Raw genomic sequence first — 14276 nt, 5'->3', positions numbered from 1 at the left:
GAGAGAGAGCTGAAGCCGCAGAGATCTGCAAAAGAAGATTATGGAGGCTAATGCATCAAGCAAGTGGCGTTTCCAGGCGAACCAGGAGCTGATTGCAGCATCTTCCCGATCCTTACGAAACGTCGTCATCTCTTTGATGGATATTTCACGCAGAGAAGAAAAAAGGCCGCTCATCCCTCTCGCCCACGGCGACCCTTCCGTATTCCCCAGCTTCCGAACCACCGTCGCAGCGGAAGACGCCGTCGTCAACGCCATTAGGTCTGGGGATTACAATAACTATTGCAAAAGCCTCCATGGTCTTCTTCCGGCAAGAAGGTAACAAACAAAAGCAATTTCCCCCCACCTTTCTCCCTATCTTCTTATTTTCCATTCTCGAAATCTCTGGTAACCTACGTTCTTAGTGAAAATGACGTGACGTAAGAGCACTGAAAGTTTAAAGAGAATTAGAAAGACGCCAATATATAAGACAGACGAAAACGCAAGCGCCGGAATTATTCCTTGGCACCCCTAGTCCCACGTCGCCCTGAAGTCTTGACTCTCGTAGAGTTTAAATTTCTTTTTGCTACTTCATGCTCACAAGCTAGTTTTTAGATTAGACTATGGAAGTTAGACCATAGTACCAGAGTTTTAGATGAAGAGCGTTGGAATGAATGGTAAGTCTTATATCACTTGGCGATATGGTTTAAATATCTTTTAAGTACAGGTACAGTTGATGGATCCAAAAGCCCATTTTTGTTACCTCCCATTCACAAACTATTTTTTGGGTTTAACTTAAGGGCTATCCTTTTTGTATCTCTTATCCAAAGAACCAACGTCAAATACTAAAAAAAAAGCACACGTGATTATTTTTTAATTATGTTTTTACAGCCTCATCATTAATTTTTTATGACAAAATATGAATAATGAGTCATTAAGCTAAGTGCTATTTATTTGGCGAAAATGTTTAGCTAGAATTTATAGTACTAAAAACAAATTTTTTAACAATTAGGTTTGTAAAAATTTTTACTAAAAAAATAAATTGTAAATATGAAACCTTTCATTACGAACCAGGAGATTTAATTATTATCAATTTATGATTTGCGATCAAAATTTTTTGAACCTAACTACAATAAAATTTTGAGAGCTAACCGTGTCATTCTCCCACAAAGTCTTGGATACAAAAATAAAAGAAAAAAGTTGTGTTTGAGACTCCCAATAACAAATTAACAAGAACGATACAGGGCACTAGCAGAACACCTATCGCGAGATTTGCCATACAAGCTATCACCAGACGACGTGTTCCTTACATCTGGATGCAAGCAAGCCATTGAAATAGTTACAGCAGTGCTAGCTCGCCCTAATGCCAACATTTTGCTTCCAAGACCTGGCTACCCTGATTACGAAGCTTACGCTATGTTCAACCATTTGGAGTATCGCCTGTTTGATCTTATACCAGAAAAGGGCTGGGAGGTTGATCTTGAAGCTGTCCAAGCTCTCGCAGATGACAATACCGTGGCTATGGTCATCATTAACCCTGGCAATCCTTGCGGAAATGTTTACACTCGCCAGCATTTGATGAAGGTACTCAGATTCTTGGCCTTTTAATTCTTAAAATGGATTGGATTTAAAAAAAAAAAAAAAACTACTTAAGTGCGACGTAACAATTAGTATGCAGTCAATAAAAAAACCTGATCTGTTATTCATTAGGTGGCAGAGACTGCTAGAAAGCTTGGGATCATGGTGATTTCTGATGAAGCTTATGCTTATCTCAACTTTGGGGCAAATCCATTTGTTCCAATGGGAGCTTTTGCATCGATTGCTCCTGTCATCACACTTGGATCTATATCTAAGAGGTGGCTTGTTCCTGGCTGGAGACTCGGTTGGCTTGTTGCCAATGATCCTAATGGCATCCTAGCAAAAACTGGGGTACTGTCTCTTTCTGTGTGGGCCTTAACTCTATTTATGTGGCTTAGCAAAGCTTCCGGGTGATATTGAGCTATACTGATCTTTTCTTCTGCTTCGAATTGAATTCATTTGCATATTTAAGGTTGTCGAAAGTTTAAAATGTTGCCAAGTCATGACATGCGATGCTGCCACTTTTCTCCAGGTATATATGCAACTTCCTTGTTTTGAGGTGATATCTAGTTTCATATACTTCCTCCCATTCATAAATATAATATCTTGGTTCACGTAGTCTTATGAGAGGTTTTTCAATAATGGGGATAGTTTACAATGGGGATATCAAAGAGGAGTTTTGTTGATAATCTCATTCTCCCTTGTTTGGTTTTGCCTTGTTTCCAGATGTTATGGGAATAACAGTTTCTTCTTCCATGTTTGCTGTGTTAAATAAAACAGGGAGCATTTCCTGAAATGATTGAAAAGACAAAGGAGGAATTCTATTCTAAGATTATTAAGCTCCTAAGAGACACTGCTGACACATGCTATGACAAAATCAAAGAGATACCTTGCTTGTACTGCCCCTACAAACCAGAGGGATCAATGTTTTTGACTGTAATTAAGTGCCTATATCGTTATTCTCTCTTGATCTATTTTATTTCCTTCTAAAGTCACTAGAAAAATGATAATTACATCCCCAGGTAAAACTAAACCCAGCACTTTTGGAAGGAATCGATGATGATATGGAGTTCTGTGTGAAGCTGGCCAAAGAGGAATCTGTCATCGTTTTACCAGGCATGAATTTTGCATCTTAATCTTCTTTTCTATGATATCATAACATCATTCAATTCCGTGAGTTCCAGTATGTTTCTCCTCGAAATCCTGGAAGTACATGTTTCTGTGATCACATATGACAAAGCTCACGAATTTGCAGGTGTGGCAATGGGATTAAAGAACTGGTTACGCATAACTTTTGCGATTGAACCTTCAGCACTTGAACAAGGCCTTGAGAGGATTAGAGTCTTCTGCCAGAGGAATTCCAAGAAGTGATTTGGAGCCCATTCTTTTGCATTATCAATGTATGAAACAACTTAATAAAAACCAGCGATGAACCCGTGCTTTGTACGGGATGTCATAAATAGTGAAGTTGTTATGTTAATTAACAAACTTTCTCATGATATTATATTTTTTCTGTCCTCAATATATGATATTATAGTCAATTTCTACAATAAAATGAATAGAGTTCTCACTGTAATGTTGCTTGACTCAAGAACGAAGATGCATTAATGAACCATAGGCCCCCAAATCATGCAAGGCAAGAATGTAGTGTTTCTTTTTAGGGCCTTAATCTTTGACACATTGATCAAAATATTTTACATAAAGCCCATTTATAATAATCCATAACAACATTTAAAGACCTTTAACTAATGAGGTGTTTGGATGGAAACCGAATTATGATTTCAAAAGTGTTTTTACGGTTTACGAAGTAAATATGTAGAGAAGTTTGTTTCGTTTTGTGAAAAAGTACTTCTGAGAAGTGCTTTTGAGGGTTACCAAACACCCAGTAAGAATATTAACAAGCTGTAGCTCAGATTTTGACGAGTTGTTCTTTTAAGTATTAAAAAATTGTTGTCGAATTTTGACAAGATCTTTTGAGTGGCCTTTAACATTGATAACTTCTTTCTTGAATATTAGCAAGTTGGAATTCAAATTTTGATAAGTTATCATTTGATATTTTTTTAAATATACATTGTATTTTAGGAATATTGACAAGTTATTCTTTAAATTTTTACAACATCAATATGAGAGATTGGTAACATGTTCGTTCCATAAAAAAGCTTGGAAGCTAAATTTATAATATATACTACCTAGTGGAGTTATATAACTAATTTAAGAATATTAAAAAAATTAGTTGAGTTAGTTATACTTATTTATAATAAATGAGTTTTCACTTTCTTATAATACCTTTGTTAATTATGTATATTGAAATTATAACTTCTTAGCATGGATAATTAATAGAGATATTTTAAGAATAAAATAATAAATTGGAGAGACAAAGTAAAATGAGATTTTATATTAAAATCAAAGTGAATTTATTATTTAACTCTTATACTAAAGATTGGAAATAATATTACTTTTTTTTTTTGGCGAACGGAGGTAATATTATTTTGCATATTGTAGCTAAATTCCAATCAAAACTGTTTTGTGAACCAAATATCACAGGTTTAAACTTTAAAATTCTAACTTCCTTAGTACCGTAGTTGACTTCATCCATGATGGTCTGATCAAAACGCTGTCAAAACTCTAGAGATTAGAGGTGATAATACAGGTTGAATTCGTAGATTCAACCTGTCAAAAATGACAAGTTATGGTTGACTAAAAGCCAATCCATCAGCAAACAAATTTTTTTAACTCACACCGTCTGACTTACAACCCGCTGCGAGTTAATCCGCCAACTTACAGGCTGACCTGCATTTATTTCTTTATTTTTAAAATTATTATAATTATGTTATTATATATTATATTCTATCTAAAAAATTAAAAAGTACCTATATAATTTATTTGGTGCTTTCAATGAAATATTTATGGAAAAAAATAAAAATCTCATTATATTTTTTGAGATACTGAATAAAAAATTAAAAAAGTATCTATATACTCCCTCCGTTCCTTATTATAAGAGACAAATAACCGAAGTACGTTGATCAAAAAACAGTTAAAATTAGTTAAGAACAATTAATGTGTAAAAAGTATAATTTTTTTCCAAAAATACCCTCATTAATAAGGAGAGAGAGCATGAGAGAGAACAATTAAATTATTAAAAGAAAGAGAAGTGGGAGGGAGAGAGAGTGTGAGTTGGAGATAATAAATATAGTAAAATAGTAAATCAACACAAAAAAGTAGAGACAACTTGTAAGTGTCTCTTATATATAGGAACATACCATAAGCATCAAATGTCTCTTATAATAAGGAACGGAGGGAGTAATTTATTTGGTGCAGACGCTTCGTCGTCTTCTTTCCCTGCAGAAAATTTCAGCATGCCGCCCTATTTCTCATTACTCTCAGTGGAAAACAAGGAGTGTACACTTTAGCCTGCTTGTTTGCTTTGACTTAAAATAATTATCTTTATGCCTTGCAATTAATACAAAGAAGATCAAATCATATGCTCTATAACAGAAGAAAACCGACTGAAAATAATCATTACTTTCGAGCTTATTAAAACAAATAGATTCAGACATCAGAAAGTCATTTAGCCTGGTCTTTAATAATTTAACCAACATCTAGGTCTCATAAGGTACGTACTTGCGCTAGGGGAAAAAAAGTACGTTCTTGAACTATCTCTTATTTATGTATATAGAAAAACATCTATGTCATTGGATCAAAAGTTTGTTGATCATTTTTTTTTTTGTCCACCTAGTTTACCGGAGCTTTGCTCCGACTACATCTGGATTCGACTCGCGTCGCGCACCCTTGAACTCGATACTTCGCTTAAACGGTATCAAGCCGCTTATCACTTGGACCAACCTGTTGGTCATTTAATTGTATTTTGTTACTGCAATACAAGCAATGAAACAAGAATGCAGAGAAGGGCTTCAATAGAATGGGCTTGGTAAGTGGACCAACACGTGGGCATTCATAAGGCTAATCCAATTTTATATAGAATTGGAATAAGCCCTTTTATTTTAGCTCTCCCCAGTTAATTTGTGTAATTTACGAAGTCCTCCAAATGAAATCGCCGAAAAGAAAATGGAAGTGAGAGAGCATCACAAGAGATGAAATGAGTTCCTCGACTACCAAAAAAAATAAAAAATAAAAAAGAAACAAGAAAAGCGTAATTGCTGGGTTCTTCAAACATCCCTCTCCACTTTGAACCAAAAAAATCCCCCTAAACATAAATTTTTTTTAATCGTAGGTTGTTTTCCTTATTAGTTTATATAATTGTTATTATAAGCCCCTAATAATAAATTTATAAATTAATAAAATTACTCCAAATTAGTTATTTATTATAAAATATCAAATTTATTCTCAATACAGATCATTGGCTAATAGTGTTAAATTAATTAATTAGAGACAGTGGATAAAAATATTTTAAATAAAACATATTATATTACGAAATAAATACATGATTCCTCCTCCCCAGTGGGTGAAATCCTATGATGTGGCAAAGACTAATGTTGTGTTTGGATGAAGGGAAAATATGACAGAAAAAATGGGGAGAAGAAAAAAAAGGGGGAGCAAAAGGTGAGAAGTTATTTTCTATTAAACCATAAAAATCTATTTATAACTGAAGTAAAAGAACCAATTTAATTTTTAATAAAATCTGTAACAAATATTTAAAATTAAATACCTTTCTCTTTGTGTCATACTATCTCCTATCCTTAATATAAGAGCTCATTTGACTTTTATTTTGATCTTAAATATAAGACTCTAATTATTTATTCCTCATATTTGTCCATTTTTTCCCGATATAGTTCTTATAGTAATTATAGTTCTAACCAATACACTTGATTAGCAATAATATTTTAGAAAAAAGAATATATATTTATTATAAATAACTAACTTAACTAGTTTTCTTAATCTACTCAAATTAGTTAACTAGCTTTTATATTAAAGACTGATATAAAATTTAAGAAGTGAAAGATTTGCCGGAGTGTTGAAATTTTTAATAAAACCTGAGTCTTGTTCATTATCAAAATAAGCGTCGGTTTTTGTATTGAAGAAGTGTCAGTTTAATAATATAATTTTTTAAAGAATTTATAGGAGGTAATAATTTATTTTTAACAAAGTTCAAGCACTTTGTATTTCATATATAATTTATATTTTTAATATAAATATTATTATTATTATTATTATAACTACAATTTATCTGGGAATATTGTTAACATACGAACAAAAGATAAGAAAAAATTATACTATTAGGAGTTACAAACGTGAGTTGAATGGATATAAATTAAAATATTAACTAATACTCCTCTAGTTCGTAATATAGGATCTAATTAATTAATTTGAATATAGTTAAATTAATTAATATAATATGTTCTTTCTAAAGTACCTAAGTATCTTCCTTAATTTCCTCCCTCCCTCCTTGTATCAAAAGGGTTAGATTGAAAAAAAAAATAATAAATATGTGAAATAAGTCTTACATATAGAATTAATATCAACTTTCTAATTAGATCATACATTAATAACAGAAGTATAATGTAAGTACGCGTGTGCATTAAGAATAACCATACATACACAGATATTGAAAGACATGTCAAACGAGTAAATAAGGTCAGGCAAGTTTGAACAATGCCAGTAAAAAGTGTTTGGATGTAGATCAAATTATTGTTTCAGAAATGATTTTATTATATACAAAATAAATACGTGAAAAAGTATTTTTAAAAAGTATTTTTTTTAATTTCCAAACACCTGCTGAGTTATTATCTCATTAACCTTGATCATGATTCTGTCAAAAGAGAATAAGATTGGCAACAATGACATCAATTTTTAACTGAATTAGTATCTGGAGCCCGCGGCTAAAAACAAATTTGAGGCTCCACCAAACGGGTCATGGGAGCCCTCCTCACTCCTTAACTGCCAACTTTTTTCCTACTTTTCTAGCCATCCCTTTCCTACCGGCATATCCCTCTGGCTGTCCTCCACATGTTCACCTTTAGGTTCCCCGGCTTTAAAAAAGGGAGAAAAAAAGAGGACCAAGAGGAAGAGGATATGAGCAATTATTGCTCAGGCAGAAATCCTTTTCCACTTAGATAAAAAATAATTAAATATACTTACGTACATTATTACTTTCTGTTTTTAATATAAAAATTATTTAAAAATTAAATTTGATTTTAAATATAAGACTTTGATTCATTTTATTTTTTATTTTTTTTCAAAATATTCTTATTGCTGTAAAGGGTTCTTACAAGAGGTAATTTCAATACACATAATTGAAAAAGATTGATATATATATATTTGTAATAAATAACTAATTTAACTAATGTTCTTAATATCTTTAAATTAATTATCAAGCTTTTTTTATTAACCACGAGAAGTAGTAGTTTGTAACTTTTATAACATTTGTTTGTAACTTTTATAACATTTGTTGACTCCCATGAAGTTTGATCAGTAAACTCCACACTCCAAGTGGATCGTTAAAACTTTAAAGGGAGAATTATAATGATATCTTAAGAAAAATATTTAATTATTTCAAAGTTTACTGATAACCACAAACCATGTAATGACAAGTTTTTTTTTATTAGAGTTTCTCGATAATTAAATTCCTTTCTTGAGATTTCAGGATAATTCTCTCAACTCTAAATTTTGTTTGCTTCTTAATCCTATGCGCATTCCTTTTTTCTTTTTTAGAAAAGTAAAAGCCTGTCAAACACCCCACCTCATATATACATCATTTTGATATTTAATATAAGTCATTTGTAATATATTCTCATAGATTAAGAAATACATTAAATTAACAATTTTTTAATAATTTTTTTCTTATTAAAGTTTTCTGTCTCTATATTTTAAAATTATTTTCATATCTCTTCTTTCTTTCTCTCTTTCCAAATAAAAGGATAACATTGTAAAGTAATCATTAATTATGTTATAAGTAACTTCCATTTAAAACCAAAACTTCTTCGTATAACTGTTATACATTTAGGAACATAGTAGTGCACTAGTAGCTTGATTTAGACACGAAGACGAGTCAACTTAAGAGTATCTGGATTAGTTTTTCTGAAATGATTTTGTCATGTTTAGAATAAGTATGTGAGAAGATTTTTTTCTCAAATATCGCAAATTACTGCTAGAAAATAACCTATCACTACCCCGCAATCATTATGGCTATGTTTCAATTAGTACTGTGAGAGTATATTGTAAATAAAATTTATTTATAATTATGACTTTAAGAATTATTTAATTATAACTAATTTATATGATTGATTTTGTGCATGACTAAAAAATAAAATTGAAAAGCTAAAATTATGGTTTGTATCCAAACATTCTTCATACATGTTAAAATTAATCATAAATCTGAAATTATGATTATCTCATAAGCTACCAAACCCTCTTATATATGCCAGTATTTTACAAGCTAAGCCACCGCTGTAAATGCCAAAATCGAACAGATCTTCTGGCAATAAAAAAAAAAAACAAAAAACAAAACTTATATCAGGGATAGGATGCAGTACTTATCTTATAAACTATTATTATTTTCATTTCAATATGTATATTTTTAGAATTTTCTTCAAACACTCTATTTTCATTAAATCAATTATGTTTATAATTTTTATTTTACTCAATGCCCAAAAATTTGTTTTAATATTTTTTTTGAGCTGATAATTTATTTTGAACTTGATCTCAAAAAGTATTTTAATCAATTATGCAAACATGATTGATGATCTAATAATTTATTTTAGTCAATACATGGATATTTTGTGGAGGACCCCATAAACGATTTAATCATAATAAGAATATTTACGTGAAAATTGCCAGAATCAACGTATTAAATAGATAATTAATTTCTAAATGAGATCCAAAACAGTCACGGATCCATATAAGAATATATACCCGAAGTAGTCCGTAGGTCAAATCACTCAAAAAAAATACAAAATAAAAAATAGGGAAATTGCAACAAAACCTACATGAGAAAATTAAATATAAAAAAGTCTTTTAAAACCATCAAATTATTCTGAAATCTTAAAGGATCGCTAGAAAATTCATTTATTTAATTACTAAATTGTTATTTTTTAAAGTTTTTATTGACAATTTAAAATGTAAGGATTAACGATTATTAAGATAAGTATCAATAACTTTAAAAAAATAAGAGTAATTTGATAATTAAATAAATAAAATTTTTTTATAGGATTTCTTAAGACTTTAAAATAATTTGAAAATTTTCAGAAACTTTCTGTGTTCGATTCCTTTGAGTGGGGCTTGTTACAATTTTTCCTAGAAAAATATATCTGTCGCTATGTGCATCTGCTCATGCACACACATTCACAGCTGCTTCGTGGGAGAGAAAAAGAGGGAAAGAGAGTTGAAGCTGGAGAGATCTGCAAAAGAAGATTATGGAGGCTAATGAATCAAGCAAGTGGCGTTTCCAGGCGAACCAGGAGCTGATTGCAGCATCTTCCCGATCCATACGAAACGTCGTCGTCTCTTTGATGGATATTTCACGCAGAGAAGAAAAAAGGCCGCTCATCCCTCTCGCCCACGGCGACCCTTCCGTATTCCCCAGCTTCCGAACCACGGTCGCAGCGGAAGACGCCGTCGTCAACGCCATTAGGTCTGGCGATTACAATAACTACTGCAAAAGCCTCCATGGTCTTCTTCCGGCAAGAAGGTAACAAATAAAAGCAATTTCCCACGACCTTTCTCTCTATCTTATTTTCCCTTCTCGAAATCTCTGGTAACCTACTTTCTTGGTGAAAATGACGTGAATTAAGAGCACTGAGTTTAAAGAACGGTGACCACTTGTTTTTAAAAGGTTGAGATATAAGAGAATTAGAAAGACGCCGGTATCCAAGACAGACAAGGGCACAAGCGCAGGAATTATTCCGCGCCCCCCCCCCCGGGGGCCGGGGGGCTTTTTTGGCTTTTTTAATTATTACCAAATACATGCGCACACAACCCTTTACTCCAAATGACATCAATTATTAATTTAAATTTTTTATGTGCAAAGTTAAGTGTGAACTAAAGAATATGTGAATTACTGCATTATGTTAAAAAAGCACACACAATTATTTTTTAATTATATTTTTATAGCCTCTTGTCATTAATTTTTTATGACAAAATATTAATAATGAGTCATTAAGTTAAGTGCTATTTATTTGGCGAAAATTTTTAGCTAGAATTTATAGTACTCAAGAACAAATTTTTTAACAATTAGGTTTGTAAAAATGTTTACTAAAAAGTAAATTGTAAATATGAAACCTTTCATTATGAACTAGATGTAATTATTACTCCTCCGGTCTTAAATATAAAAATCTTATACTAATATGTATAAGGGTCTTACATTTAGGACTGGAGGAGTATTAATTTGTGATTTGCAATCAAAATTATTTATATTTGCAAATACCTGAATTAATTTTTTTAATAAAATTTTTTTGAACCTAACTGTAATAAAGTTAAAATTTTGAGAGCTAACCGTGTCATTCTCCGGCTAACTTTTGGATGCAAAAGTAAAAGAAAACGTTGTGTTTGAGACTCCAATAACAAATTAACAAGAACGATGCAGGGCACTAGCAGAACACCTATCGCGAGATTTGCCATACAAGCTGTCACCAGACGACGTGTTCCTTACGTCTGGATGCAAGCAAGCCATTGAAATAATTACAGCAGTGCTAGCTCGCCCTAATGCCAACATTTTGCTTCCAAGACCTGGCTTCCCTGATTACGAAGCTCACGCTATGTTCAACCATTTGGAGTATCGCCTGTTTGATCTTATACCAGAAAAGGGCTGGGAGGTTGATCTTGAAGCTGTCCAAGCTCTCGCAGATGACAATACTGTGGCTATGGTCATCATTAACCCTGGCAATCCTTGCGGAAATGTTTACACTCGCCAGCATTTAATGAAGGTACTAGGATTCTTGGCCCTTTGATTCTTAAAATGGATTTGGTAGTTAAAAAAAAAAAAAAAAACTATTTAAGTTTGACATAACAATTAGTATGCAGATTGCACGTGTCAGTTTCTTAATTTGTGTTATTCATTAGGTGGCAGAGACTGCTAGAAAGATTGGGATCATGGTGATTTCTGATGAAGCTTATGCTTATCTCAACTTTGGGGCAAATCCATTTGTTCCCATGGGAGCTTTTGCATCGATTGCTCCTGTCATCACACTTGGATCTATATCTAAGAGATGGCTTGTTCCTGGCTGGAGACTCGGTTGGCTTGTTGCCAGTGATCCTAATGGCATCCTAGCAAAAACTGGGGTACTGTCTCTCTCTGTGTGGGCCTTAACTCTATTTATGTGGCTTAGCAAAGCTTCCGGGTGATATTGAGCTATACTGATCTTGTTTTCCTCTTCGAATTGAATTCATTTGCATATTTAAGGTTGTCGAAAGTTTAAAATGTTGCCAAGTCATGACATGCGATGCTGCCACTTTTCTTCAGGTATATATGCAACTTCCTTGTTTTGAGGTGATATCTAGTTTCATATACTTCCTCCCATTCATAAATATAATATCTTGGTTCACGTAGTCTTATGAGAGGTTTTTCAATAATGGGGATAGTTTACAATGGGGATATCAAAGAGGAGTTTTGTTGATAATCTCATTGTCCCTTGTTTCGTTTTGCCTTGTTTCCAGATGTTATGGGAATAACAGTTTCTTCTTCCATGTTTGCTGTGTTAAATAAAACAGGGAGCATTTCCTGAGATGATTGAAAAGACAAAGGAGGAATTCTATTCTAAGATTATTAAGCTCCTAAGAGACACTGCTGACACATGTTATGACAAAATCAAGGAGATACCTTGCTTGTACTGCCCATACAAACCAGAGGGATCAATGTTTATGACTGTAAGTGCCTATATCGTTATTCTCTCCTAATCTATTTTATTTCCTTCTAAAGTCACTAGAAAAATGATAGTTACATCCCCAGGTAAAACTAAACCCAGCACTTTTGGAAGGAATCGATGATGATATGGAGTTCTGTGTGAAGCTGGCCAAAGAGGAATCTGTCCTCGTTTTACCAGGCATGAATTTTACATCTTAATTTTCTATTCTAGGATATCATAACATCATTCAACTCCGTGAGTTTCAGTATGTTTCTCCTCGAAGTCCTGGAAGTACATGTTTCTGTGATCACATATGACAAAGCTCACGAATTTGCAGGTGTGGCAATGGGATTAAAGAACTGGTTACGCATAACTTTTGCGATTGAACCTTCAGCACTTGAACAAGGCCTTGAGAGGATTAGAGTCTTCTGCCAGAGGAATTCCAAGAAGTGATTTGGATCCCATTCTTTTGCATTATCAATGTATGAAACAACTCAATAAAAACTAGCGATGAACCAGTGCTTTGTATGGGATATCATAAATGGTGAACTTGTTATGTTAATTAACAAACTTTCTCATGATATTCCTCCTGTCCTAAATATAAAACCCTTTTTGTAGTGTAGATAAATTCTAAATATAAGACCCTTATTGTAGTGTAGATAAGTTCTAAATATAAGATCCTTGTTGTAGTGTAAATCATTTATACTACAAAAAGGTCTTATATTTAGGATGGAAGGAGTATTATATTTTTTCTGGCCTCAATACATGATATTATACTAGTAGTTCATTTCTACCATAAAATGGGTGGAGTTGGTGCCGTAATGTTGCTTAACTCAAGATATAAAAGATGTATTAATGAACCATAAACCATGTGGAGTGTTTTTTTTATAAACCATGACAATGTGGGAAATCATATACAAGTCATAGTAATTTGCGTGAGTACAGAGTACATTTTGATTGGGCCTTAATCTTTTCACAAATTGATTAAAATATTTAACATAAGCCCATTACCTATTGGGCTGATAATCCATAACAATATTTAAAGATCTCTAAATACTGATAACTTATTTTGAGAGTATTGACAAGTTACAGTTTAGATTTTGACAAATCGTTCTTTAACTATTAAAAAATTGTTGTCGAATTTTGGCAAGATTTTTAAGTGGCCTTCAACATTGATAACTTCTTTGTTAATATTAACAAGTTAGAATTCAAATTTTGTTAAGTCATCATTTGATATTTTTTTAAATATACATTGTTTTTTAAGAATATTGACAGGTTATTCTTTAAATTTTTACAAAATCAATACGAGAAATGGTAACATGTTCGATTCATAAAAGGGCTTGGAAGCTAAATTTATACTGCATCCGGTTCTTAATATAAATCTCGTTTAACTTTTATTTTGGTTCTAAATATAAAACTCCAATCCACTTTATCTCTAGTATTTATGTATTTTTTTCTAAGACAGTCCTTCCAATAATGGTAGTTTTATCTAATACACTTGATTAGCAAGGATATTTTAGGAAAAACAATACCTATTTATTACAAATAACTAACTTAATTTATTTTCTTAATCTCCTCAAATTAGTCAATTAGCTTTTATAATTAGGATTGGAGATATTAATATATACTACCTAGTTAAGTTAGGTAACTAATTTAAGGATATTAAAAAATTTAGTTAAGTTAGTTATAATTATTTATAATAAATATTTTTTGATTTTTTTATAATATCCTTGTTAATTATGTATATTGAAATTATAACTTCTTAGTATGAGTAATCAATAGAGATATTTTGAGAATACAATTATAAATTGGGAAGGCAAAGTAAAATAAGATCTTATATTAAAATTAAAATGAATCTCTTATGTAACTTTTGTACCCAGAGAATCTCTCATGTAGCTTTTATACTAGGGATTGGACATAATATTA

At 31.9% G+C, this 14276-nt stretch overlaps 2 protein-coding genes across 3 annotated transcripts; both read left to right on the top strand.

The window, feature by feature from the left end:
- LOC114762540 (S-alkyl-thiohydroximate lyase SUR1-like) lies at nt 1–3109 on the top strand. Of its 2 annotated transcripts, none has more exons than XM_028952032.1 (7): nt 1–315; nt 1221–1560; nt 1687–1905; nt 2027–2086; nt 2335–2490; nt 2577–2670; nt 2810–3109. In XM_028952032.1, the coding sequence occupies exons 1-7, from the start codon at nt 41–43 to the stop codon at nt 2923–2925; spliced, it is 1260 nt and encodes a 419-aa protein (XP_028807865.1). In that variant the 5' UTR covers nt 1–40; the 3' UTR covers nt 2926–3109. The 2 variants fall into 2 exon arrangements, with proteins under 2 accessions (XP_028807865.1, XP_028807867.1); XM_028952034.1 differs by having other exon boundaries at nt 2593–2670; nt 2810–2887.
- A 6753-nt stretch (nt 3110–9862) lies between these two features.
- Nucleotides 9863–12949, top strand: LOC114762509 (S-alkyl-thiohydroximate lyase SUR1-like). The gene is made up of 7 exons (XM_028952003.1): nt 9863–10198; nt 11093–11432; nt 11569–11787; nt 11909–11968; nt 12217–12372; nt 12455–12548; nt 12688–12949. The coding sequence occupies exons 1-7, from the start codon at nt 9924–9926 to the stop codon at nt 12801–12803; spliced, it is 1260 nt and encodes a 419-aa protein (XP_028807836.1). The 5' UTR covers nt 9863–9923; the 3' UTR covers nt 12804–12949.
- The last annotated feature ends 1327 nt before the right edge of the window (nt 12950–14276 follow it).

Source organism: Neltuma alba, unplaced genomic scaffold (assembly GCF_004799145.2).
Source record: "Neltuma alba isolate B1F8T4 unplaced genomic scaffold, ASM479914v2 tig00011218_pilon, whole genome shotgun sequence".
NCBI classification, from domain to species: domain Eukaryota; kingdom Viridiplantae; phylum Streptophyta; class Magnoliopsida; order Fabales; family Fabaceae; genus Neltuma; species Neltuma alba.
The sequence above is the reverse complement of the archived record's forward strand: the minus strand, read 5'-3'. Positions and strand labels throughout refer to the sequence as shown.